The sequence below is a fragment of the Alternaria atra genome (assembly GCF_907166805.1).
Source record: "Alternaria atra isolate CS162 genome assembly, contig: 21, whole genome shotgun sequence".
NCBI lineage: Eukaryota > Fungi > Ascomycota > Dothideomycetes > Pleosporales > Pleosporaceae > Alternaria > Alternaria atra.
In genome coordinates, this window is record NW_025091319.1 from 6118594 (window position 1) to 6145017 (window position 26424).

Sequence of the window (26424 nt, forward strand, 5' to 3'; positions counted from 1 at the left end):
CGAAGTGGATCTGCTTGCTCGAGAAGAAGTCTATGCGGCCTACAAATACACATTTACACGCCTAGCTCTGGCGTCTACAAGAACTCGATGCCAACACCGAAGCTCAACCCTTTCCTGCCTTCCTCCTTGGCCCTCATGACTAGTGGAAGAGAGAAGTTGATTTCGAATCTCGCAACGGGGTGCGCATAGACGAGTCCGAGACCGGCTGCTGCGCTGGGGAGTTCGGCGGTCAAACTGGAGAATGACTTTCGGATGGCGCCTGTCACATCGTTTGAGCTGCCGAATGATCCGTCCTCCTTCTTGGAGTTGGGGTTCTTGAGCGCGAGGAGACGGCCACCGTTGATGAAGGCTTGTAGACGGAGAGGTGTCTCTTTGCCGACGCGGGGGATAGGGAGGAGGAGCGATGCGCCACCAGCAGCGTAGATGTCACCACCCAGTGCATCGGCGCCGTCACGCGGACCAAGACCAGCGATGCGGAAACCGCGGACATTGTTGGGACCACCGAGCTGGAAGCGGTCGTTGATGCGCGAAGCTTGGGGCTGGCTTTCTCCGCCCAGCGTCATGGGGTACAAAAGTCCACCTCGCAGACCAGCGGTAAGCGTGATGCCTGTGTCGCCGAAGGGGAGGTTAACTTGCGACTCTGCCTCTGATTTCCAGTATGCTGTGTCGCCCTTTAATGGGCCCCAGCCTGCGAGTTCGGATACAGTCTTCATGTAGTAGCCGCTGTTGGGCAGAAGAGGGTAGTCGCGCTTGTCGTTGACCCAGGTATGCGAGATGCTCGACTTGAAAGAGTCGCCAGCATCTGCACGGACCGAGGGTGAAGCATTCTCAGCTAGGCTAGTCACCTGTCGCCAGATGCCCGAGTAGCCAAACTCATGTGTGGCGCCATTCTTCATCCTCCATAGCAGCTTCGAGTTTCCACCCTTGAGAACTTCTTCGTGGCTTGCCCAGCTCTTCAGGGTTGAACTCGCGAAGCCGTTGACTTGGAACTTGAGATCGGGGTTGCTGAGAATGGGACTGTCGAAGGCGAGCGAGTAGGCCGACCGTGTTCGCGTACCAAGTGATCCGTGTGCGTTCAGAGTCTCGGCTCCACCAAGCAGGTTCCGGAGTTCGGCGTGGACGTAGGCATCGGCTTCCGAGGCTCCAGCTTCGGTTCCAGTCTTGATGGTGTAGTTGCCGCGCTCGACGGCGGAGATGTAGACATCGACATCGGTAGGGGAGGAAGAGGCGATGGTCTGGTTGGGGCGGTCGAGATAGACTGATATTGGCGACTTGAAGATACCTAGCTAATGTTAAACACATGCGAGCCCCTCAGTCGCGTGTTGACGTACCAAAACGATTGAGCTTGTCGGTGGCTTCACCAACTTCCTTTATCGCATCCTCGAGCGTGTATGGCTCGTCGCGGTTTGCGCTCAGAAGGGGGTTGACTATCCGCTCGAGGAAGCTTTTTCGTGTGCGGTTGGCGTGGAGGATGCGGACCGACGATATCGTCACGGGCAGGGACGAGTTGTCTTCAATCTAGCACAGCCTCAGCAACAGCCCCCAATTGCATATCCGGGATGCATACCAGCTCTCCAAGCCTCTCCTGCGACCTCTGCTGCTGTGCGTATAGCCGCGCATTGAGCTCATCCTGCTGTCGCTTCTGCTCGTTCAGGTCCGTCTTGTTCTTGAGCCTTTCGAAGACCTTTGGGGACCAATTAGCCATGTTTGACAAGTGCCATGCCGTACGCCCACTTACATCGTCTTCATGCGGCGACGCCATTGGGCTGTTGGTGACTTCGTGCGTGATGCTTGGCGTGGCTCGGAAACCTTGAACTCTGAACCGTCGCGGGTGGCGGATGCACGTGCGCTTACTCTCCGACTGTTGTTCGGACTTGGGTGCGACACAAACTGTCCTTCACCCAACACCTAATTCACCTGTTGTTCTTGCCTTTGTGATTGTTTTGCTTTGTCTGCACTGAGGGGTAATTATACACATCTCCCGCCCGACACTTTCTGCACTCTTATCTGGCCGCCGCCTATACAGCGCACCCACGTAGTCGACGTCAACCGTCTCCGCTCAAGAACACGTCTACCACCCCGTCCGCTTCCCCCCAACAACCGCACATCATGGCGACACCGGCAGCCACCAAGCGCCTCACAAGGGAGTACGCTTCCATCTCAAAATCACCGCCACCCTACATTACTGCACACCCTTCGGATAGGAACATCCTAGAATGGCACTACATCATCACTGGTCCGCCAGACACGCCCTACCACGGCGGCCAGTACTGGGGCACGCTCAACTTCCCGCCCGACTACCCGTTTGCGCCGCCCGCAATTCGCATGCACACACCTTCCGGCCGTTTCCAGCCCAGCAGTCGGCTGTGTCTCAGCATATCCGATTTCCACCCCAAGAGCTTCAACCCCGCGTGGGAGGTTAGCACCATCCTGACGGGCCTGCTGAGCTTCATGACGAGCGACGAGATCACAACTGGCAGTGTCAGGGCATCAGAAGCAGAGCGGAAACTCTTCGCCCAGCGCACACGATGGTGGAACAGCACGGGCGGCGGTAGCAAGGCTTCTGGCTCAGACAACGCTGGTGGGCGCCAGAACGGCAACATCAGGGCTGGAGACGGCGGCGCAAAGTTCAGGCACGAGTGGCCGGATGTCGACGAGGAAAATCTCAAGTGGATGAAGGAGAACCGTATTGACCCTCTCACTGGCCTGCCACGACCGGTACCTACCCCCTCACAGCAGTCCGCCTGCTCGCCAGATGTCACCGGGCTGCGACGACGCCCCGGCACAAGCGCGACCGTCGTTCATGATGCGGCACAAATAGCACGAGACGCGCAACAAGGATGGTTGAGCCGCAACAAGTGGAGGGCCGTTTTCGGAGCTGTGATGCTGTACATCCTAGTTGCAAGAGCACTGGGCGATGGCGCAATCGCAACTTCCACTTAGACGGATTGGTTGTCCCAGGACTAGGCATGATATGAGGATTTTGAGGGTAGTGTGCATAAGCGGGAGACACAAGTCACGATTCATTCAAATAGGCATTTACTATGGCGTTGGAGGGCGCTTGGCATACCCAGCTTTCAGTCGAGCACTCTGTATGATTATTCGTAGTAGCAAATCAAGGACAATACGTGTAGACATTGCGTCACTCACTTGCTATCTTGTGGTGTTACTCTTCGACCCTAATGTTGTGCTGCTCCTGGTCATGTACGTTATTCCTCTAGTGGCCAGAGACTCGAACAATTTCAAGTCACGGTACTCGGGACTTTCCCATGCTATCGATCAAGCTAAATGTACCCGAACACCACAATTAAGCCTCAAAGCTTCGCCACGAATGAGTGGACCCACGGTAAAACTAGGCTAATTACTGTATCCAGAATGACGCAGTGGAGATCCTCCACAAATATCCTCAGCCACCCGTCCAGCGTCTAGCATTAAGCGTCTCAACCTTGCATTCGGAATCGTGATATTGTTTGCTCCTGCCTACAAGACAGTGCATATCGTGGTTCGAGTCACAGTCCTCCATGCGCACAAACAAGCCGTCTTAACAGCGTAGATGATTGAGCTTTGTGTTTCGCAATATCCCGGTCTTGTCGGTCGACAACTGATCATCATCATCAACTGTAACGCAGAGGTGTGACATGGGTGATCGGCAAGGCGGGCGTGGCAAGCTACGGGCACGATTGGGTGGCTGAACGCGATTTTAAGAGAAGTGGCAGGTTACCCTTACGCGTGCTTGTGGGACTGGATCACCGTTCGTCCAAGGCAGGTCTTTTCGGTCCCAGCATCGTGGGTATGCAGGGCTTCGTTGCAGGTATATATGAGTGAGAGGGGATCTGCTTGCCATGACCGTTTCCGTTTCAAAACAAAACTTCTTTACACTTTTTGCCCTTGCTCAACCAACAAAGTATACGTTCAAAAGGTCGATTATGCGTTTCTCATCCCTCGTTTCCTTCGCCATCGCAGGCGCATCCATTTGCACAGCGCTGCCTAGGAATCTGACCAACTTCCTGCTCGTCACTACATCGCAAATAGACCCGAGTGCGAATACCTCGGAACTCAAAGCCGTATCCGCTACTTCGTTATTCGTAAGCCCTCCTAACCACTCCCCAAAAAGAAAAACACAACACCATCATGTCTAACAACCATATAGGACCCCTTCCACCAGCCCGCCCTCCTCCTCCGCCTAACAGGCCCTGGTTACGGATCCCTCCCCAACTTCACTTTAGCAGATGGAACGCTATCAACCATGGCCCTAGCACCCTTCGGTAACACATACGAGCGTTTCAATAGCACTGTCGTGACAACGGGGTCGGAGCTACAGTTCCTCGCATCGGTGCAGCCAGCGGGCAACATTGCGTTGGATGACGGCTACCTCTTGACTGTGGACGGACAGAGAGAAGGATGGACGATTTGCGAGGGTGCGTTGGATAATGAGGTGTTGAGCTGGAGGGGGAATGCGAGTGACTGCACGAAGACATATGTGCATGCTGTGTTGAAGGCACCTTACTAGGCTTAGACGTATCCTGAAGGGTGGGGATTTACGAAAGACGGGAAAATAAGACACAAATGGTGGCATGGTTCAGCCCCTAATGTTCCTTTTTCAAAATATTCCAATATCCACGGCCCATTTTGTGAAGTCTTGCTGGTCATCTTCATCTTTGATGGCGTAGTTTCCGATTGCAAGCTGATAGAGTGTTTCTCATCCCGTACCGTTGAGGAACTTGCGCCACCAGACAGTCTCGGCGTCGAGGAACCATGGACTTACGGCTGCGATAAACTCTTCTGGTGATGGCGCTGTCCGTGGATCCAAATGTGTCAGAGCCATGACAAAGACGTCGCAAGTTGTCAGGCTTGTACGAGCGAAGACGCAGTTGGTGATGTGATGCGGCATGAAGGCGATGAAGCTTCGATTGCCGATAGTATGTTCAGCTTGTGAAGAATATATCCGTATTGGAGTGTACTGCGTGACGGTGAAAAGCCGGCAGCGAAATGAACGAGGTGAGGCGATCTGTAAAGATTATGGAGATACGAGAACAGTTTAATCCACGGCGTCCTAAATGGTGTCCCTTTCATCGATCATCGCATCTGTATCATATGTTCAAATGATCCCTGCAGCAGAACGTTTGCCTTCTCTTTCTTCAATCCTCAGCGACCAATGTACGGTGTACTTCACCGCCTTTCAAAAGTCTGTTCGCTACCCCTGATAACGGCAATCTCAGCTGGAAACCCCACGTCTATTTCCTAATGTAGAAGTGCGCGATGCAGACTTGTTGTTTGCCTCTCCGGGCCACCAACGGGCTGGTAATTCGGACGTGGGACGGCTGTCGTATGCCAACGAAGATAACAAGCCAAACAAAACGTCGCGGCGATTAGTGAGACTAGCACGAGCTGCGGTCCGTTGTGCGCGTGCTGACGGGTTTACGCGGCTTCCCACAGTAAGTTCGAGGGAGCGACGGAAGGACTGGCGATGGCTTTACTGATTCAGCGTCGGTGGGCGGCGTGCTGCTCACAGAAAGTATACTGGAGTTCTAGAGGCCATGCGCGGTACATAACGATGAATACCTGTGAACATATGACATCTTGATATGTATTCATGATAGATATAGCAGGGGCAGCTGCTCGCGTCAGCAGGTCCGCCCACGCGATCTGATGCGCGAGTATCACTACGACATCCCCACCAGCCCAATAGTCAAGGCCCAACTGGTACGGCAAGAGAAAATTTGGATGCGGTGCAACCCGAAGGTATCGCTTTCCAAGAATGATGTTGGTCTGTGGTGAAGCTATAGATGTGCTTTGACTGTGATGCGCGTTACGATTGGGAGATGGTGGAGGGTAGTGCGGTGCTACTGGTTCGCTTGCAGTCGACGCGCAGCGAATCGGAGCCGAGAAGCTCGAGCTGAACAGATGAGAGGTATCTGGTTTGCTTCTTCGAGAAATGAGCGTGGAGACGACAGAAGGCGAATATGCAGACTAAAGGGATGCACTTCAAGCAAAATCTTGGTTCTAAGAGAAGTGACACGGAAGCACGAGCGGCCGATGAAGGCGGAGCATGGAAGGTGCAATCAGAAAGCCGAAAATTTGACCAAGAGAGCTGACAGGCAATCTAGACTCTTTGGAGTAGTTTGAAATGTATACGAGGACGGGAAACCGGAACGTTGTAGTGTCAAGGTTCCTGACATGGCCAATACTAAGTGTCTTGCATATCTGCCATCTTTCCGAAAAGCGACAGGGAGAACATAGTAACTTGTTTAAGCCGTAACCGTTTAGTATTCACGAGGAAGCGACGAAGGGGATCTGGCATGCTGTGCTTTGCAAGTTCAATCAGCCCAAAAATAGCTTGATGATCTAGGCCCATGCTGAATTGGGCGAAATTTTGCGAGATGTCCAAGCCCAATGCGTAGCGAGGCATCTTCAGTCTTCGCCGTCCATTTTCAGTATATGATAAGGCCTTGCTCTCGAGTTTTCAAAATCAAGATGCGTTTTCCGTCAGTAGTTGTCGACCATGTATCGTGCTATATGCGCGTTTACGACCTGCTTTCCGAGTCTCCCGGAAAGACAGCCAACATCGGATCTGTTTCGTCTGCCTTCTTCTGCACCCAGCCCCAAACTTCTCCCACTGACAGTTTTACTTGCAATCTACGTAGGTAACCGGTGAACGTGAGCTAATCATCGCACTGCATTAACGTACTGAAGTGTAGCACACGGTCTAGTTGGTAGCGGACCTCCACGACTCATTTCAGACATCATCGAACCGTAGAACAACAACTCTTCACGGCCATCGGTATACGCTGTATGCATGGCCATCCATCATTCTGTATGTTCCCATCTCTTACTCGCCCTGAAGGGTCTTGGAGCGCGAACTGGGAAGCGAAGGGCCTTCTAGGATCAAACGGTATGCAACGCGGCTTCAACTACCTACACAGGCAGCCAGTCAGTTCAGCGCAAGGTGGTATCATCTCGAGAATGCCCAGACGTATACAAGATATGCTAAGATCTCACCGACGCAAACTGCTGCCAAAAGAAGCACGCTCGTGTCACAATGGCGTGTCGTACGTCTTGCAAGGGCTGAGGTGCAATGAGAACAGAAAGGTTAGTTGCCGAATCTTACCACTTGTGCAGTAAGAACCGCTCGCCGGATATAGCTTTCAGTTTCGCAAACTGAAGTCGTTCAGAATCATACGCGCGATGATTTTGGAGATACCTAGGGAACCCTGGAGATGCAGGAAACCCTTTACCAAACCTTACCGAGCCCCGCATCCTGGATGACAAGCCTTTCTTGAGTTCGATGTTGGCTTCGCCTCAATCTACTCACGGCACCACCAAGGTACCGCGCCCGCCCGTCAGCGGCAAGATCTTCGCATTCACTCTCAGCCTGCGGAAGACCTTGTCGGCTGTATCGCTGGAAGCAGTACTCGATGCGCTGCGTTCCTGTGGGAAGTCGCTACCGGAAGACGCCTCAGCCACCCGGAATGCTCTGGTCAACAAGTTAGCTGTTGTTGGCTGTTCTAGGGCGGAATAAAGCCAGCCGAGGGCTGGGGTTTCAACGGTTGGCGCTGCCGCTGCATGCTTGGCGCTTCCCGCCTCTTACGTCGATCGCGACCTCCTGTCCTCTCACGCCATGTTAATCCGAAGATTCCAGCACCGTGAACACGGTTCGTGGTCGCAAGTGCTGTCAAAATCCTAAAAAATGATACTAGGGAAGCTCCCTATGTATCTTGGATGCTCGACGATAAGTCAGGTGTCATGTTCCTAGGATGCTACCCTCACATGGTCCGTAAGATGATCATGCAATGCCACGCCCTCGCCCAGACCTGGAGCCCGCGCAGGATCACACTTCGGCCTATCTTTACATTTTGATGCCCATGGCAATCGCAAAAATTACTTGCGGCGCGTGTAAATTCGAACCTCTGGACGCAGCCTAACCGACCACTTGGTTCTGGGGCGGTTCGATGCCAGAGCTCATGGTCTACGAAATTTTCCATATCCTGATATGGTAAGAGACAATTAAACTTGTCGTACCAAATCTTGTGTCCTTGTCTCTGCACCCGCGGCGTGATGAACCACCTATCAGAGCGGATTCTGTTTCACAACATGACCGACCTTTACTCCTTGGACGCTTTACCGATGCAACCCCATGAGACCGGAGTGCTAGGTGCCAATTTGCTGGAAATCAACGCTGTCTCGAGTTTGTTCTTATTGGACGCCGTTATGCACACCATTTTGGGGGCCACCCAACCAAGCACTACCCCAGGATATGTTACCGGTTTCCTGTAGGATCTGCATACACCCTGGAAAATGCTCGTTTGCGGGGTCACAATACTCTCACATGCAGGCAACCTGGTTTGTTGTCGCTAAGGCTACCAACGGGCGGCAAAGAACGCAATAGTGAATATCAAAACCCAGCACGTCCGCACAGACTACACTCGATCAGGATCACGCGCCCTCGTCGCGATCTTGGAATTATAAAACCGACACCCTGTCTGCTCTTGAATCTTCTTTTACTCCGTCCCATAACTCTGTCAACCCACGCTGGTTACAACCACTTGGCAAGATGAAAGTTGGTTCTCAACTTCTCGATTGCTCATGAGTACACCTGCTGACAATGCTTCCACAGTTCCCACAGTTCTATAATGTCTACGCCATTTGCGGCTTTGCCGCGCTTGGTGGTATCCTCTTTGGTTTCGATATCTCATCGATGTCGGGCGCGCTGGGTACTCCTGCCTACAAGAACTACTTCGGTAACCCCAGCGGTACTCGCCAAGGTGGTATTACGGCGTCGATGCCTGCGGGTTCTCTCGTCGGAGCCCTGTCCTCATCCTTCCTTGCCGATCGCCTTTCACGTAGGAACGCTGTTCAGATCGCCGCGCTCATCTGGATCATTGGCGCTATCCTGCAGGCCGCAGCCAACGGCGTCGCTCTCCTCTGTGTCGGCCGTGCTATTGGCGGTTACGCCATTGGTATCTGCTCTGCCATCGTTCCTGTCTACCAAGCCGAGATCGCTCCTAAGGAGATTCGAGGTCGTGTGGTGTCGTTACAACAATGGGTAGGTAACCTTTCGAGACGCGTATGAAGAAGGCACTAATTGTAGCTAGGCCATTACTTGGGGTATCTTGATTCAGTACTTCATCCAGTACGGCTGCTCCTTCGTTGATGGAGGCGTTAACAACCCACAACAAAGCACTGCGGCCTTTAGGATCCCCTGGGGCGTCCAAGCTGTTCCTGGTGCTATCCTCTTCCTCGGTTTCTTCTTCTTCCCTCGCTCTCCTAGATGGCTCGCGTCCAAGGACCGTTGGGAGGAGGCCCTCCAAGTCCTCGCCAACCTCCACGGTGGCGGTAACGTCAACCACCCCAAGGTTCTTGCCGAATACAAGGAAATCGAAGAGGCTCTTGCTTTCGAGCGTGAGGTCGCCGAGACTAGCTTCGCTGCGTTGGTCAAGCCTCGCATTGTCAAGCGTGTCATCCTCGGCATGTCCATCCAGATGTGGTCTCAGCTTTGTGGTATGAACATTATGATGTAAGCTATCCCTTTGTGAAAACTGTTTATGCGATATGTACTGACAAGTCTCAAAGGTACTACATCGTCTTCATCATGCGTGGAGCTGGCATCGCCGATGAGCTCCTCACTGCTTCGATTCAGTACATCATCAACGTCGCTATGACCCTGCCAGCTATTCTCTACCTCGACAAGTTCGGTCGTCGCCCCGCTCTGCTTTGCGGATCCTTCATGATGGCTGTCTGGCTCTATACGACTGGTGCACTACAAGCGTCCTACGGCAACCCCAACCCAGACACTACCGACCGTGATATTTCCTGGGTCGTGCCTCGCGAGCACAGCGCCGTCTCCAAGGGTATCGTCGCTTGCTCGTACCTCTTCGTCGCCACCTTCGCGACTACCTGGGGTCCTACTTCCTGGACTTACCCGTCTGAGATCTTCCCCGCCAAGGTCCGTGCGAAGGCTGTCTCTCTCGCTACTGCCGCCAACTGGACCTGGAACTGCATTCTTGCTTTCGCCGTTCCTCCTCTTCTATGGTCCATCAACTGGAAAATGTACATGATCTTCGGTACCTTCAACGCCGTTGCCTTCATCCACATGTTCCTGACCGCTCCGGAAACCAAGGGCAAGACTCTCGAGGAGATGGACGACGTCTTCGACTCTGGTCTTCCTGCCTGGAAGGCTGGCAAGGTTGAGTCTCGTCTCGACCGTGTTACTCGCGATATTGAGGCCGGTAACGTCAAGGTAGCCCGCCACGGTGTCGAGGACGTTAATGTCGAACCTAAGGTTTAAACGGACGTCTTTAGCTATGAGGCCTATCTGATGACGGTTGGTGTGTCCTGTCGCATTGGTCTAGATTGTGGGAACTAGACGGGCATTCCAGCAGTTTACATGGGGGTTTCACAATTACAGAACTACAGTCATGGTTGACCACGTGGTACACCAATGCAATTGAGCGACTTGATGACTTCTTATACGGACAGCCACATAGTATAGTCCATTAATACATTCACTGATCTACTCACCTCCGCATGCGTTCGAGTATGAGCCTACCTTTTGTAATCGCAGATAGTCTTACAACGCAACCAATTCGTCTTTCCGGGCGTAGTGGGATACAAGACGGCAGCGACTTCTACGTGTCGGTATCTGGGCACTCCGTCGCTTCGTACTGAAATGTGTATCGCTAGCTTGGGAAGAACACTTCAAAAAATGCGGACAGTCGCCATGGATGGAGTTATTTGACAAGATCCCGGACTTCAGAGACAATCTGGTATGCCGTTTTGGCTCAGGAAAGGTGAAGCTTACGAGCGCGGACTACTTTGAGGAAACTAGTAAGGCTACCCACGACGAGCTTGAGGGGGAGGGTTGTGAGAAGCTACCTTGTAGCCGAAGAGATCCTGCATAGCTCATGAGAGGTAGTAGAACTGATCAGAACGTACATACTTGGAGCAAGTAATCAAATATCTGCTTACTCGCCTTTTGTTTCTCTTTCCCCTGCGGACGTGTTTCCAGGTAAAGGTATCTCTCACTTTCTGCTGCCACGTACTAGCGCCGTCTCCGTTGGGTAAGTTATTGCAAGCTCGCCGTCTACATAAACTGTCTTTCGCGATCAAAGCTACTGCCATCTCTCATTGACCCAGCAGCCCGCAAGATCGATATGGGTAACATCACGCAGCAGCCACCTGCTCCGCGGCCAGGGCCCGGCACGACTCCACCACCACCACTACCAGTGTCTCACTCGGATATGTTTCTCGAAATGTAAGTAGATAACCACGGAACTTGAAGCGATCCGCCTAACTCTAGAATCAAGGATCCAGGGTAAATCAGTCAGCGTGGTTGTTGGCCAAAACTCTTTGCACTGCACTTATGCCCTTCCTGTGGCTCTACTCTGCGTCCATTCTCTCTATTTCCGCAACAAAATTGCCGCTCTCAACGCTATGTACGGGGAGAAGTGGGCGACCAGTAAGAAGCGCAAAATCCCTCCCTCCAATGATGGCGAGGAAGCGGAAACAAAAGACGAGGTAGAGGTGGAGGAAGGTAGGAAAGATGGAGAGAGAGTCATCCGGCTGCCCGACGTAGATCCCGCCATCTTCGGTCTCTTCCTGAAGTTCATATACAAGGACTTATACCCATCAAACGTCGATGCCAGGACAATCACGGCCCAAAACCATCATCGCTTTTCGACATTTGTTTCTAAACCAACTACCCCGGGTTCAACTACGACCGCAGCATCTCGCCAACCAGCTTCCAACCCCTCACCTGCCAGCAGCAATCAACATATCCAAGCAGCCCCTCCACTAAGCCATATAACTACCCTCATGCCGCCACCCCCACCTCCGCAAGGAATGAACCATATCGAGTGTATGCCGCCCTCCGTAAACGCTTGGCTTCTTGCTCAACGCCTCGGTGCTTTGTCTTTTATGAACCACGCTATGTCCCGAATCTACGCAGGTATCGGCGTTTATTTTGCCCTTACACCGGCGCTCATGGACCACGTCTGGAGGGAGACCTCACCATCATCATCACCATCACCGTCACCGTCACCTCCTTCCTCCGCTTTCTCACCACCCAGCTCCCCATCTACATCAACAGTCCTAACACCCTCCCCACTCCGCAAACTCCTCCTTGATGTCCTAGTCTCCTACTGGTCCCACACACATTCCCCAAACCCAAACGCCGTCATCCTCCGCTCTTTGTCCGTGTCGCCTAACTTCTCCACTTCGTTGAAGGAAGCGTGGGATAGATTGTTCAATGAACACACCGATTTGAGAAATGACTTCATCTATGGATTACAAGGTGATGTTAACAAGCTGATGCCTGTTAATGCGTATTTCGCGACTCCGGCACCGATCACACAGAGCGGCATGATCAGTGGTGGAGTGGCAGGTAGTGAGTTTGGGAAAGAGCACAGTCGGGGTGATGGACGGGTGGGAAGAGAAGTGGTTGTCAAGGAGGAGAAGGAAGATGAGACTGATGTTCTGGCTACAGAGAAGGAGAGCCGTGTCTAAGGTGGCTGGCTGATTTGGCACATTCTTTTGCCGAAAAAGCAGGAAGTTTGGGACACAGAGTAGGCGCTGAAGCTAGGCAAAAGTGAAAATGTTTTTAGATATCGTGATTCTGAGCAAGGAAAATCTGGCCCGTCGAAAGAGAAAATTTACTCCGTCATGTATGAAGTACGCTGATCGTCAGGTATTTACATCGTCCGTTCATTATCATTACACGCCCCTTGGTATCATTACGTCCTCGATCTCATATGCCCTCGCTACCTCTTAACCCCTTGTGGACATGGCGAAAATATGACCCTCAATGGGTCCAAGCATTAGCAACACGCTCCTGCCATTCATGCTCCATGTCCTCCGCACATCGCCTGCAGACTCCCATACGACAAACAGCGATGTCACATTCCCAAAGCTCTTCCTTGACATCTCTATCGCACCTATCGCAGAAAACAGGGACGGAAACATGCTGTTTATAGCCAACAGCAGTGTGCATGTAAGGCCGGACTGCTAGACTGTTGATGGCGACCTCATCAGGCACGGTCTTGAGGTTGATGGGGTGAAAGATGTGGCCGTTCTTGAGACAGTAGTGCTCTGTTGAAGACAACCGAGTTGGGTGCGGGGCTGGACGAGAATGTGGATACGGAAGCGTAGAATGATCTTCTTTGGGGAAGGGAGCAGGAGGAATTTGCTGATCGGCGAGGACATCAAGGTCCATACGTTCAGAGAGAGGGCGTTGCTTAGCGTGGTCGTAGGTGGACATCCAGTCTTGGACGAGTAAATGTGAATCATCGCGAGGCATCTTCGGTTTCTTGTCCTTGTTGGTGCGGTTGTAGTTCCTAGCGGTAAGGTGACCAGGCATCACGGTAAGCTGGATTTTGTTAGTTGCATCTGTAACAGGTAAGATATACTTACGCACCTCCGCGTGCTCACTGCGCTCGTTGAAAGGACTAATCCGGTCGTCATGTTGAAAGTAGTAGGCTCCTGCCGCCTTGAACGGCGCCTTCAGCTGGCTGGACAAAGCTAGCAAGGGTATCGGGACGGCTGGTGCGACCGGCTTCTTCTTCCTGGGGGGAATGTCGACGAGCTTGACCATACCGGGTGTGATACGAGTGAATGGTATCACCTTGGCGACACGCACGGTGGGTTCTTCGTCCAGGTCAATGCTGCTGCAGATTGAGATCAAGTCCTCGTCATCCTCGCTATCAGCACCATCGAAAAGCTCACGCGCTTCACAGGTCACGCCATGCTTTGCGGCTGCGAATTCCATCCTCATGGTTTCGTTGGATGCTTTAAGATCAGCGTAGTCGGTGTCGAGGATGAGTCTGGCAGCGTCATTGCGGTTTTGCTGAGCCATGCCAATCGCTAGTTGGGCCTCTGCCTCGTCGAGCAATCGACCTTCAACCGTTTGTAGGGGGCTCCGCAGACGAAACACCGCAGGCGGCTGATCCACAATGTTCTGGACGTCTAACGCATTCCCAGGGTGTATCGCAAACTCTTCCTCTCCTTCTTCAGCCTCTGCTTCTACGACTTGGTCTGTAGGTGAGAGATCGTCCTCTTCCAGTTCGTACCTGGGATCGAGTGTAAGCAGTGACTCAGTATGTAACTGGGGCAGCGGCGGCTTGATAAAAGGATTGTATTGTTCGTACTCAGAGATAACACCCAGCTCAGGGTTATGTTCGCTGTTGTGGTAGGATGAACGCAACTCGTCGTGTGATGTCTCCATGATGGGAGCCATTCTATCGAGTAACTTGGGAACCTTCTTGCGCATACGTCTTCTTGGAACTTCGGAGCTCGGGCGCGCAGCCGAATGAAGCAAACGAGAGTGGGCATCAAGTTCGGATTCGCTACAGTAGTATGCATCAGTATCATCCTCTGTACGCCGGGCCAAAGAAACAGCCGCGACAGGCTCCATGTCAGCTTCACGTTTGGAATTAGAAACGGCAGATGGGAGTAGGCCTAACATTCGCTGAGCTTTCTTGTTGCGGTTCCCCCAGAAGCTCTTGACCTTAGGCAGATCGGGGTCAATGCCTTCTTCCTTGGATTTTGTCTGTTTACTCGACACGCCTTTGGAAGTGACAAGAGCTGGCGTGGGGGCTTGCCATGTCGATGTCGGCCATACTGGTGGACCAGCGTAACCGTCATCATGCTGTGATCGACGACCTTCAGAGTTGCTCCGAATCCTACCAGGACCAGCGTCGACACCTAGTAATTGCGCGGCTTTCACAGGAGTAAGTGGTGGAAGAGGCGATAGTTGATGAGCAGGCTCATGTGACCTTTCGGGACGGTCTTGATCCTTTGACATGAAGCCGAATTTGCCATGCTTTCTCCTACTCTCTGTCGCCGTTGTTGATGCACTACCTGTTGTGGGTGTCGGCGAGTGAGCGACCGGCATCCTCAAAGAGCCATCGAACGGGCGCGAGATAGGAGAACGGTGACAATCAACCGGGGGGCCACTGTTGAATGCGTAGTGGTTGACCATGGATTCCGAGGGCTCAAAAGAAGATGAAACATGCGAGTTTTCAACTGGACACGTACCCAGTCCTGCGGTGACACCACTCGCATTCTCCATCCCGGCGAGTGAGTCAAGGCTGAGGTTGGGCGTAGTGTTAGAGCGCAGTGCATTGGAACGGCGCGTGCTGCGGCGTCTACGACCGCCAACCATGATGGCAGGGCCCATGCTCCATGCGGGATTTGCGAGATCAGGAATGACCATTGTCTTCAACGATGCCCTTTGTCGTGGGGTATGAGGTTTTGGCGATTGACGGTTGCACCAATATCCGATTCGAGCGCGGCGAGGAAACCAGACTCGAAGAACCAGCGACTTAGACCGAAATTGAAGCACAGCGACTATTATTGCATTACAACATCGCAATCGAATTGTGGTTGTGGAATGCAGTGATCCGCTGGAGTGGTGGACAGAGCTCCAAGCTCGGCTTGTTGTGGTCGAGTCACCAACAAACGGAGCGCTTTGCCACGCGAGAGCGGCAGTGAATGAGGAAGGCGCGGCATACAGATGACGTTGGTGAGGAAATAACTTGAGATGAGTGAGCTAAGAAGAGAACGAGGGAATTAGTTGACTTCTAATATGGGTTCTACAAGTAAGGTGAAATCTGTGCGAGGGAGATAGGCGTACAGTGATGGAAGGAACGACCTCAGTGAAGATGAATATAAAGGGAGCAAAATTAAAACGGACTACAAGAAAAAAAAGGACGTTTACTCCCGCAAACCATGAAACAAGATCTTGGGTATCTTTGTGTACGCAATCGTGCTACGATCCATGCTATCGTCCGTGTGGCATCCGCCTCTGTGCATCCATCCCAACCCGTCACGTAACACCCACTGCACTCGAGACCGAAAATGCTTGAACGATCTCCGCGGGGATATTAAAAGGTAGACGAGTAAGAGATTACAAACTTGTACTACAGACAGAGAAAGTGACCATATCAACTTCTCTTCCTCGATTTCCTGGCTCTATAATCTGCTATTGCTTGTCTCAACAGCCGACGAGCTCTGTACTACGAGCCCGATGTGTCTTTATCACTCTTGGAGCTGCTAAGTCTGGCGACCTGCTCAGCGACACTAGTACTGCCGCTTCTTGCTCGACCGCCCTCTGGCGATGCAGGGATATCAATCGAACTTCTCAATCCCACTCCACTAATCCTGCCAACAGGCGTCTCGACCGGACTGGGTGCTTGTCTCGTTTCGTCAAGAACGCTCGGTGCCTCGTCAACAGGCTCTATGGAGTCTGGCTCGCGGGTCAACTTAGCTGGTTTCTTGCTCGGACTTGCGCCAAGACCTCGGTGAACCTCAACCGAACTGGACCCATGAAGAAAGTCGGAGATATCTGCTTCGCTTGTGCCCTTGCCATCAGGAGTCTTCGGTATAGCTCCAGAAGGACTTCGCGGGCTTCTAGGCATATTAGGCTGGAAGAATTTCTGCACAGCGTTTCGGTCATCCACTTCGTCTTCCTCGTCGCTAGTCTCATTGAAGTAGATACTATCCCAATCGCCAGATCCAGTACTACGGGTCGAATCGGTTGTGTTTGATCTCTTGGGTATCCTCAGACTGGGCGTCTTCAGCGGGGCTAGTTCGTCGGCAACTTCCCTCATCTCGCTGTCAGTACGCTCGATAGGTGGCTGTAACCTTTCTTGCCCCTTGACATGCTCGCCATCCTGAGTGATCGGTTTGTTCACAGCTTGCGCACGATCAAGGGCAGGCTCATCTTCATCCCGCGTGTTGGCAGAGTACGTATCCGCGAAATGCGTATCGCAGAGGTGCTTGACCACAGGCCAGCCGTAAGCGTTAGCAAACATGCGGCGTACGATCATGTTGTTATGCGCGTCCGGCTCGAGACTGACGAGAACCTTACGCCATGAGAGATCCTTGTGATAAGCGCGAGCGATCTTCTCTTCCACACGCATCACGCTTTCGTCGATGGTTGCTGTTGATGTCTGAGAGACGGTGCTATCACCAGAAAAGTTACGTGCTGGCTTCTTCTTCGTAGGCGGTGGTGGAATATCTTCAGGATGATAAATTCTGTCGTGGAAGATGGTGCGTGCTCGGGTGGACGGGTCTGTGATCCAGGACATTGGGGGGACAGGAGGATTTATCAAGTCACCAGCGGACTCAAAAATCGTCGTTTTGGGCGGTGCTAGGTGACTTTTGGGGTTGTCGACGATGGAGTCACCACGGGTCGCCTGGGGTCGCTTCCTTGGTTGTGTGGAGTGTGACGACGTCGAGCTCTCTGCTTCAGTCGAAACCCGCTCGTCTTCTTCATCTTTGTATATGGTCTGACTACGACTGAACATCTTCTTGTCGCGGGAAGTATGCTTTCCGGTCGGCCTTATATAGCTCCAGAGCTGCATCAAAGTGTTTTGCGGCTGGAAGTATTGGTCGTTTGGCTCCTTTGCTTCTGGACTCTTTTTTTGCCCTTCAAGGAACTGGTGAGCTGTTGGCTCAGCAGAAGATGCCTGTGCTTCATCTTCCTGGTTCGTAACATCGGCGCCTGGCAAAGGTACGGCGGTGCCGTCGCCATTGTGTGTAGGCGATTCGACCCCTGAACCCTCGTCATCCGAAAATCCGATTCTGGATGGGTTTGGTGATGAGTTCTGTCCAGTAAGTTGGCCGTAACCCCATACAGCTACCGTACCAATGAGACCGTTCTCTCGGCGCGCCTTTTCAACACGACCTAAGCCTCTCCAATCGAGGAACAAGAGACAACTCGTGCGCAATGGTACTATACCATCATTGACAACATTAGAGTACAAAGTGCGGTTTCGGAATCTTCGCAGGACTTGGTGAGCTGGTCCAGTAGGGAGTATGCGCAGCAGAGGCTTTGCACCAGGGTCTTCTTGATGTTGGTCCTGGCTCTGATTACCAAACACGTTGCCCATGGCAGTCCAGCCACTCTTTGCTAGTGTCGGTGCTCTCCAGGTCAGACCAAGGTCTTGCCCTGTCCTCCCAACTAGGCCGAAGTCGAGTGCGAATTTGACATAGGTGGGATTCTCGTTGCTCAATCCTAGGAAAGGTGACGCCATACCGATGAAGTTGATAGGTTTGATCGTATCAAAGAAGTGAGGGGAGTGCTTGTGGATATATGCAATAGCGTACGTTTGCACCAACCCTCCAAGAGAGTGACCAATGAAGCTGATACTAGTGAACTTGTATGCACGCTTGTCGTTCCCTGAAGCTGTGTGGTGCACACTACTACCGTGATGGGACGGTATACCTTCGTCGAACTTATCTTTCGTCGGCGAAAAGGTATTGGATAGCTTCTGTCCCATCGACTTTTTGATCGGCAAGAATGGTTGATCGGGGTAGGTTAGACTCAACACGTACTTGGCGAGTCGCTTCCCAAGGTATTGAATACCGCGCTCGGTACGTATTACATTTCCGTCAAAACCACGAACAATGACGTCTTCTTCATCGTCATCCTCCTCCTCATCTGGTATTTCTTCTTGGCCGCCCGATAATGGTGCTGTCGATGTGTCCTGATTCTGTTCAGTGCTTTTAGCACCTTTCGCCTCCTTGCGCCGCCGCCGTCGATCTTCTCGCGCTTGCTTTGCCGTCGCGTCGATGCTCTCTTTTAGGTACAGCATATCCGCACCGAGATTGCTGTGCAAGCCATGTGTTACTATCACAAGGTGTATATTCTTCTTTTTCCGTCGACTTTCCGCCAGAATATCGTGATCCTTTGACCCCTTGGAACGGCCTTGATCATCATCCTTCCACTCTGGTAGTTCAGGCGTATTCCACAAGCTTGTAGTATCGTCAACCACTAATTTGACCGCTTTTGAGTAAACCCCCTTAGGTTGTGCAGCGTGGTTCGAGACATGTTTCTGGCTGCCCTGTTGGTGATCTTGCACCTTTCCTGGTGTTCCATGACTATTTCCGGTAACAGCAGTAAAGCCTAGATCCAGCGATCGTTCATCGCGTGCCACTAGCAATTCGTAGTTTACAGACGCGGAGTTCGAGAAGATGATCTGCGAGGCGACCTCGATAATCCATGTGAGGCTTTTCGATGTGCCGTCATGCTCCCTGGTATCATTTCTGTATTCTTCCGGAACTGTCAACTTGGTGTTCCAGTATCCACCTGCCTTGACATTAGGCTCAAAGTCAGGGTCCCCGTAGATTTTCGACTCATCAGCCTTCTTGTTGGGGTTAAAGGTGGAAGGGTATGCGGATACGTGGATCGTATATGGTCCGTGGAGGTATGCGGCGCGAAGAGGTATTGCAGAGGAATTTCGTATGCGGACATGGAGGCAAGAAGGGGGCGGTAATATTCGGTCTTCGGAAGGTGTGTACGTGAGGGTATATCTGCATGGCGGCTTAGCATCCCTTTCCAGGTCATCGTAGACTTTGGCGCGCCTTGTCTATCCTCTGTAGCCAATGCATACAACGTCCATGCACTTCCGCCGAGAAACCCTGAGAACTTACCTCACAACCTCTCCCACCTTCACGCTCCCCTTTTGGTGCAGCAGCAACATCTTCAGCGCGCGCTTTTCCTCGGCTTCCCGTTCCTTCCGCGATTTTATACACACGAAATACGAGGGTTCAGGGCGTTTGCGACCTTGGTCGGCAATGTGAGCGAGGGAGTAGGTGCGAGGCGTGAGCAGCATTTAGCGGATCTAGCGGAGACCGGTACAACCAATGGACAACAGCCACAGGCGCGTCATAGGACTGAAGTAGCTGTGGCTGATCGCACCGTAAGGATAATTATGGGGCCGAGCGAAGATCGCGGAGGCCAGAGGGATGATGTATACTGCGAAGTTTAGCGACTTTGGCATGGTCACGCACGCGCTCGTCGAAGATCGTCGTGCGTCATTGCTCGCATGGCAGGCGCGCAGCACGAGGACGTAGATAGGTGCATTCCCAGGACCGCAGCGCGTGGTTCCGGTAACACATTGACAAGCTTACATGTGGTTAGCGAGCATATCAGATGCAGCATCAGATAGGCTTTAAACTATTGGTCGTAGTCTACGCGTTCTCGGGTTCCAAGACATGCCCTCGTCGGAATGCACCTCGGCCGGCTTCCGACCTCACTCCAGTCAGCCTCGTCTTCCTTCTACACTTTCATCCCCACCCATCCGCACTATACGTACCATGCATTGAAGGATGGCACGCATTCTTTTTGCCTGTCATACTGTTGGATGCGATTGACGCGTGGTCGTCATCTCGCTTTTCGACCTCTCACGACATGCACCCATGACGATGCCTCCGGCTGTAAACCTTCAGATACTTGTTAGCGCACACACGTATCCGTCGACTTGCTTTTTTAGATCATCGCAGTAGACATGTACACGTAGGTCTGGAGGTCGTCAGATACTTGTTGGGCTACGGAGGTCTGAACGAAAGTGACGCGTCGAGAGGTTTAGCACACTATCATGAATTTAGTCAAGGTATGAGGTCAGTTCCAAGGTTCTCACATGAAACCATCGTCACTTCATGTCCAAGTCGAGATCGTAAGCCAAACTTACGATTCCGTAATCTACCCCCAAGGTCTGAGGGTATTCTCACTACTATCCGGAACGCCTTGCTAGATCGAACCCAAATGCAAGACGTCTTTCGCAGACCAAGACTCCAGGAAGCAAAATGATCTTTGTAGAGAAACTCTTCCATCTCAAGCCGCTCCAGCTCCAGGGGAGCCACTAGCTGGACCCTTGCCCTTGCCGAACGAAGGTGACTTTGGCGATCCTGGACCCTGCTGAGATCGTCCGGAGCCACCTAAGCCTTGACTTCGAGGTGTGCTGAAAAGTCCTCCAGAGGCGCGACCACCTGAACTACGACTGGATCCTGGCTGGCCGCCGGAGCCGCGACCTCGAGGAGTGGAGGGGCTGCCACGACCGCGACCACCAGAAGAAGACGAAGCGAAGTTGCCGGGTGTACCTCGAAAGAATTAACTTGATTTGAAGAGAGATGTGACAAAGTTGTTACTTACCGCTCGAAGGAGTCGAAGGTGGCTGTTCGACAGAGTCGAAGACAGGATCTCCTACGACCTCGAACTCTTCCTCGGCGTCTGTTATATATCAGTGTCCATATTCATTGTCCTCGTTTGGTCTTGGACCGACCTTCACCAAGATCCTCTCCAGGCAAGCGATCACCCCTCGCTAGAGAAGCTTCTTCTTCTTCTTCTTGCTGGATCTCCCAGTACTGCTGAGCAAAGGCCTGGTACTGTGGACTACCACTGCCTTTCCACTCGAACTTTGCTCGCCGACCGGTGGGCGGGTCGAAGATGATGCGGAACCCTGTGTCCCAGAGCATGAGGGCGTTACCCATATTGCAGCGGACATAGCTGCCGTACTGCTTCACAACGAAGCTTCGTGCGGTCTTGTCGCTGCCAACTATCCAGGTCGCTTTTTCCTTGGTCGAGCCGTCACCGCCGTCGTTGGCACCTTGAGGAAGAGCTGTTGGACCATACTGAGCCATTTTAATCGAAAGGTATATTAAGAGCTTTGTAGTTAAGTGTTGAAAGTGTATATAGAAGTTTAAGAGAACCGAGAACAATCGATCGCTTGTTGTCTAGGAAAAGAACCAAGGAAGGACGTAATAGGCTCTTTAACGAAACTGCAGGAGCTGAAGATTGGCGTCAAAGGCCGTTTGCTCAGACGTTAGGTGCAGGGTCGCGGCATTCTCTTCGTCTCTCACCTCTCGGTAGAGTGCAGAATCTGGCCCGAAGGCGTGGTGAGCGAGTTTTGCAAACGGCCTTCACGCAGAAAAGTGACGGTCATGGGTGAAAGCGGCCGGTGCACGGGAAGGCGGCAAAGGGACGGGGAGACTTCGAAGGAAGGAGCGGTAATGGTGCGCTCCTGACATAGTCTTAACTACCTTTGTTGCAGAGATATATTGAAAGGTATGAGCTGGTCTATTCAAAGAACCTGCGGCCTTGACTTCGTACATCGTTCTCCACGCTTGCTTCCGGAATATGTATGGCTTGAGCAAGCTGTTTCCCTGATATCACGGCTACAACAATTTCCTGGCGCAATCTCACTCGACTCATCATCTCTATATCTCTTACACGAGGTCATTGTGTGATCAGAGTCAGGAGTATTTTATCATATAGCAAACGGACCTTGGTATCACTTGAGACGTCCGCGGTGTACACCCGCTGAATGCAGAAGGAGACAAGACGGACATCTCCTGACCACACATGATGAGTAATCGATAGAACGTTGGCGTATCAATTTTATAGCCTGACGTGTTGCGTAAAGTTTACTACAAAATCATCAAAGGTCTCTCAGTCACGTATTAGCATATCAACAGTACACCCAAGAGCCCATGACACTTGGGGATAGTTTACTCGCTCGATATATTGCTTCTTTCCCTTGACCTAACATTTACATCCTATCTGTGTCATCTTACTCTGAGAATAGACTTTCAAGGATCATACCGTATGCCTCCGCTGCCTGCACGAGTTCATCTTGACTCAACATCTCATCTGGCGTATGTGCTACTTCGATCGTCCCAGTACCAAACAAATATTTCTTTCCCACCTGAGGCAAACTTGGAATATCTGTACCGAAGAAAACAGGCGCGACTTTCAGGCCTTCAACATCGGTATCGAGAATAAGTGCAGGGTATGTAGTGTTTGAGAAACGAACATCGAATGTAGCGTTTGCTTCCTTCGCGCGAGCGACGATGGGTGAGAGCATGCCTGCCATCATATCTTGGACAACATCGACAGCGTCGTCTTCACTACGAGAGATACGGACCACGATAGTGGCGTTCGCATGTTCGGGCACGACGTTACCTGCAACACCGCCTGCAATAATGCCAGCATTCAGAGTTGTTGCGCCGAGTAGCTCGCTCCTGGGAAGGGCCGGTTCGAGCATGTTGAGTGCAACGATGGCTTCAGTCAGATAGTTGATGGCGCTTACACCAAGCCAAGGGTATGCGGAGTGAGAAGATTTGCCTAAAACATCCAGGTCCACGCGCAAACTGCCTTTGTGCCCACTAGCTAGCTTGCCTTCGGTCGGTTCACCGAAAATGCCTGCACGAAAGGTCGTATTCGAGGCGTACTACAGATTTGAAGACACGAAGTCAGTGTATGTTTTACATAAATCGTATGCTCAATGCTTACCTGTGCAAATGCTTTCATTCCAGCGCCGCCAGTCTCTTCGGACACAACGAATAGCATACCCAAACTAGGCGTGTCGGTCCGGGACTGGAAGAACTTGTGTGATGCGACGATCATAGTTGCTACGGGACCCTTTGCGTCGACTGAACCCCGACCAAAATGGTAAACTGTGCCATTCTCTTCTCTGCGCTCAAAAGGGTAGAATGGCGGCACCTGATCTTGTATTAGAAATCGCTAGACTGCAAATATTAGACCCTATATGCTCACCGTATCGATATGACTAGTAATCAAAACCTCTGGCCAGACACCCCCGTCTTTAAGCTCTTGTGGATATGCGAAGACATTGAAGGTGCCGGTGTCTCCAACAGGGACTTCCTCAACGTAGTACCCCAACCCCGACAAATATTCTGATATGAACTTTGCGCCTTCGACCTCATCTCCTGATATGGAGGGGATGTTGACTAAGTCTTCATGGAGGCTAAATAGCTCGTCCGTTTCCTCGATGCTAAGGGTTGCTGAATTTGACGCCGATGGGCTGGCAGAGCTTACAGCTGATGGCGATACTGAAGCTTGTGGTGCTGCATTGACTAATCTCAGAGATATCAGAGCTATCAGGGACTTGATGGCGACCATATTGACGGTTATCTTGGGTTTCGACACTTTAGAAATTGATGCTGTGGCATGTGAGATTAAGGGTATTTGCCCGTTCTTATACCTTCAGGATAGCCCTATATTTCTGGGACTTATCTTCAATCTGTGCGGAGACATTTCGCACTAGTCAGGGCCTGCACTGCACCAAGTTATGTGATGACAGGGTTCGATGCGAGATAGTGATCCTTATAGGTTGGCATACGTCGTTCGGCATTTGAATATAATCGTCCCTCGGTAGGAGAAGTACCGTTTTTTGGTGAAGCCAAGGAGTCTTGATTCTAAGGAACGAATTCAAGACTGTTCACTGGACTGTCAATCGAGATCGACGAAACAAAAGCACAAGCCAAGCAGCTCGTTGCCTACTAAGACTGCTAGTACGGTATCCGAAAAGAAGATAGCCGTTTTACGTAACTTGTGCCGCACTTTTATGTTCACGATAGTTCCTTTCCCCCACCAAATAGAGAAAAGCGGAATGATGTCAACGGCGACAATGGCTGTAAATGCGGGGTGCGTAGCTGTTATCAAGCGGAGAGCTATGATAAGCGGGCTCTTGGCAGCCATGGCAGCATAAGAAGCGTCTTGGATATTTCTCCATCCTGCCAATTTGGGTGGTCCAAAGGTGAGTGCCGCAGACGCGGTACAAGTACCGGACATAGGCGCGATGGAGGGTGGATAACCGCAGCAGGGTCCCAAACGCAAGTGAGTAACAGAACGAGACGGGATGAGCATTTGTTGACTCCATGGCCGCTTAGCACTCCAAAGTAGCAAATGGTACTAGTGAAGTGAGAGGCTATCGAATCGTCACGTCAATGAGAAGGTGTCGGGAAGATCTTGTCAGGGCCATGGGTAGCCATCTGCACTCATTTTGGTGAAGGCACTTATGCGTGACTGAGCATACCCAAAAAGAGGAGATACGAACGATACGGGTTGCTAATGCGCATAGGAACGGTTGAGAAAGATATAAGATTGAGGGTGTTGATATGTTGGTGGTGGTTGGTATCGTAATCTAGCCAACACGCGTTCGAAACGAAGGATCATGAAAGAAGTCGCGACCATGAGCATCACCTGCACAATGCTGAACAACCACTCGCGACTGGTGTTTGTGAGAGTGTGGTATCTTCAGACACATTTCCTGGTCGTGATTAATATCTCACTCCAGCAGGTGACGTTCGGAAGTTCACACACAAAAGACCGAAAGCGGATAGCACGCCGCTCTTGACCGACTGACGTACGTCCCATGGATCATCAGGCTGAGCCACTCCACACCTCCGCCCGCGTATCCGTGAGGCTTGAGCTTTCGCTACTTGCAAGTCTTGGACGTGCATCTCTCACCTAAACACCTACACCACAAGACGACGCCTCAAGGACTGCGATCATGTTCGGCTTTGTCGCAGACGGTTTAACGTAAGTATACCCCGCCCCCGCAGTCAGGTATCAATTCACAAGCAAGCTTTGAGGCCTAGTGAGGTATCGTGAGCTCCACCGCTTATGTTCCTGAAGCTCGCATGATTCCGATATGCAGTGTTTCTTTTTTGCTACGATATATTTCAAAGACAACCTAGCTAATAAGGCAATAGCGTCGCAACCACAGTCTTCTTCCCTATCTTCGCATCCTACAAAGCTCTTCACACCTCAGATCCAGCCCTCCTTGCACCCTGGCTGATTTATTTCGTCGTCCTCTCCGCCTGCACCGCCGTAGAAAACACCTTCGATTTCATCCTCAGCTGGGTGCCTTTCTACTCATGGATTCGCTTCTTCGCACACCTATACCTGATCCTACCCGGTTCACAGGGCGCAAGCTACCTGTACCAGGAGTACATGGAACCTTTTCTTTACCACCATGAGCGCGAGATCGACGAGTTTATCACCCAGAGTCATGATCGTGCCAAGTCAGCAGGCATAGCATACGTCGAGATGGGTATTGAGTGGATCAAGGTCAACGTGTTGGGCTTCGCACCCAGGAAGCCCGACTCGCCGAGACCTGACGGACAGACCTATGCGCAAAATCTCATGAGCAGATTCCAGATGCCGTCGGCGAGGGGTAGCAACGACCTTTACGGGCTGGTCAACCAGGCACTCAGCGGAGCCAGCGCCCTCTATGGTGCAGCTGGCACCGCAGGTACACGAGATGCGCAAGCCTCAGATCTGAGCCGCGGTGCAGGGAACCTCGTCCCCGACTCCATCCGTAACAACGACGACCGATTAAATTACGTCACGTCCCAACGCCAGCGCCTCGAGACCCTCCTACAAGCATTCGACCGCGAGCAAGATAACATTCGCTCACAGCAAACGGGTGGTAACAGATATCATGAAGTCAATAAAAGTAGCGGAAGTCTGTCTGGTAGCCTCTCGCGCAACAAAAGTGAAGCCGAATTCGACAGAATCGAGCGCGATGAACTGAGCTCAGGTTCTGAGCGACCACCGTACCCTATCACCCCGCCTGCACTAGGTCGAAGGACAAGCAGCGGTTGGATGCCATGGAACTGGCAGCGTCAGGAACAACCTCGAGATGACCCGATGGCCTACGGCAGGGAACCGAGCGATATAAGGAACAGCAGGGAGCCGAGCGATATAAGGAACAGATCGAGGGCTTCGGGTTTCGATCTAGGCGATCGCTAGGAGAATCCCTCGAGGACAAAAAATGTGGTATGACTGGGATGAATCACGGCGTTTTGATAAGACAGTAGATGGCATTCTGCTAGGCTTCA

General features: G+C 52.0%; 10 protein-coding genes across 10 annotated transcripts; 5 read left to right on the forward strand and 5 right to left on the reverse strand.

The window, feature by feature from the left end:
• Window positions 1–74: 74 nt before the first annotated feature.
• Window positions 75–1762, reverse strand: ALTATR162_LOCUS2479 (uncharacterized protein; the record flags this gene model as incomplete). Its single annotated transcript, XM_043310085.1, has 4 exons — window positions 75–1282; window positions 1332–1518; window positions 1568–1684; window positions 1739–1762. 4 exons carry the CDS (start codon window positions 1760–1762, stop codon window positions 75–77), a joined length of 1536 nt encoding a protein of 511 aa, XP_043166020.1.
• Window positions 1763–2109: 347 nt separating this feature from the next.
• Window positions 2110–2943, forward strand: ALTATR162_LOCUS2480 (uncharacterized protein; the record flags this gene model as incomplete). Its single annotated transcript, XM_043310086.1, has 1 exon — window positions 2110–2943. One exon carries the CDS (start codon window positions 2110–2112, stop codon window positions 2941–2943), a length of 834 nt encoding a protein of 277 aa, XP_043166021.1.
• Window positions 2944–3926: 983 nt separating this feature from the next.
• On the forward strand, window positions 3927–4510 carry ALTATR162_LOCUS2481 (uncharacterized protein; the record flags this gene model as incomplete). Its single annotated transcript, XM_043310087.1, has 2 exons — window positions 3927–4085; window positions 4151–4510. 2 exons carry the CDS (start codon window positions 3927–3929, stop codon window positions 4508–4510), a joined length of 519 nt encoding a protein of 172 aa, XP_043166022.1.
• A 4041-nt stretch (window positions 4511–8551) lies between these two features.
• Window positions 8552–10285, forward strand: ALTATR162_LOCUS2482 (uncharacterized protein; the record flags this gene model as incomplete). The annotated part of the gene is made up of 4 exons (XM_043310088.1): window positions 8552–8557; window positions 8615–9043; window positions 9093–9514; window positions 9571–10285. 4 exons carry the CDS (start codon window positions 8552–8554, stop codon window positions 10283–10285), a joined length of 1572 nt encoding a protein of 523 aa, XP_043166023.1.
• An 865-nt stretch (window positions 10286–11150) lies between these two features.
• ALTATR162_LOCUS2483 (uncharacterized protein) lies at window positions 11151–12501 on the forward strand (the record flags this gene model as incomplete). Its single annotated transcript, XM_043310089.1, has 2 exons — window positions 11151–11251; window positions 11304–12501. 2 exons carry the CDS (start codon window positions 11151–11153, stop codon window positions 12499–12501), a joined length of 1299 nt encoding a protein of 432 aa, XP_043166024.1.
• A 295-nt stretch (window positions 12502–12796) lies between these two features.
• ALTATR162_LOCUS2484 (uncharacterized protein) lies at window positions 12797–15205 on the reverse strand (the record flags this gene model as incomplete). The annotated part of the gene is made up of 2 exons (XM_043310090.1): window positions 12797–13360; window positions 13409–15205. The coding sequence occupies 2 exons, from the start codon at window positions 15203–15205 to the stop codon at window positions 12797–12799; spliced, it is 2361 nt and encodes a 786-aa protein (XP_043166025.1).
• Window positions 15206–16007: 802 nt separating this feature from the next.
• On the reverse strand, window positions 16008–19610 carry ALTATR162_LOCUS2485 (uncharacterized protein; the record flags this gene model as incomplete). Its single annotated transcript, XM_043310091.1, has 2 exons — window positions 16008–19308; window positions 19429–19610. 2 exons carry the CDS (start codon window positions 19608–19610, stop codon window positions 16008–16010), a joined length of 3483 nt encoding a protein of 1160 aa, XP_043166026.1.
• Window positions 19611–20611: 1001 nt separating this feature from the next.
• On the reverse strand, window positions 20612–21417 carry ALTATR162_LOCUS2486 (uncharacterized protein; the record flags this gene model as incomplete). The annotated part of the gene is made up of 3 exons (XM_043310092.1): window positions 20612–20877; window positions 20930–21007; window positions 21060–21417. 3 exons carry the CDS (start codon window positions 21415–21417, stop codon window positions 20612–20614), a joined length of 702 nt encoding a protein of 233 aa, XP_043166027.1.
• A 929-nt stretch (window positions 21418–22346) lies between these two features.
• On the reverse strand, window positions 22347–23698 carry ALTATR162_LOCUS2487 (uncharacterized protein; the record flags this gene model as incomplete). The annotated part of the gene is made up of 3 exons (XM_043310093.1): window positions 22347–23006; window positions 23069–23278; window positions 23333–23698. The coding sequence occupies 3 exons, from the start codon at window positions 23696–23698 to the stop codon at window positions 22347–22349; spliced, it is 1236 nt and encodes a 411-aa protein (XP_043166028.1).
• A 1393-nt stretch (window positions 23699–25091) lies between these two features.
• Window positions 25092–26335, forward strand: ALTATR162_LOCUS2488 (uncharacterized protein; the record flags this gene model as incomplete). Its single annotated transcript, XM_043310094.1, has 2 exons — window positions 25092–25120; window positions 25294–26335. 2 exons carry the CDS (start codon window positions 25092–25094, stop codon window positions 26333–26335), a joined length of 1071 nt encoding a protein of 356 aa, XP_043166029.1.
• Window positions 26336–26424: the final 89 nt, after the last annotated feature.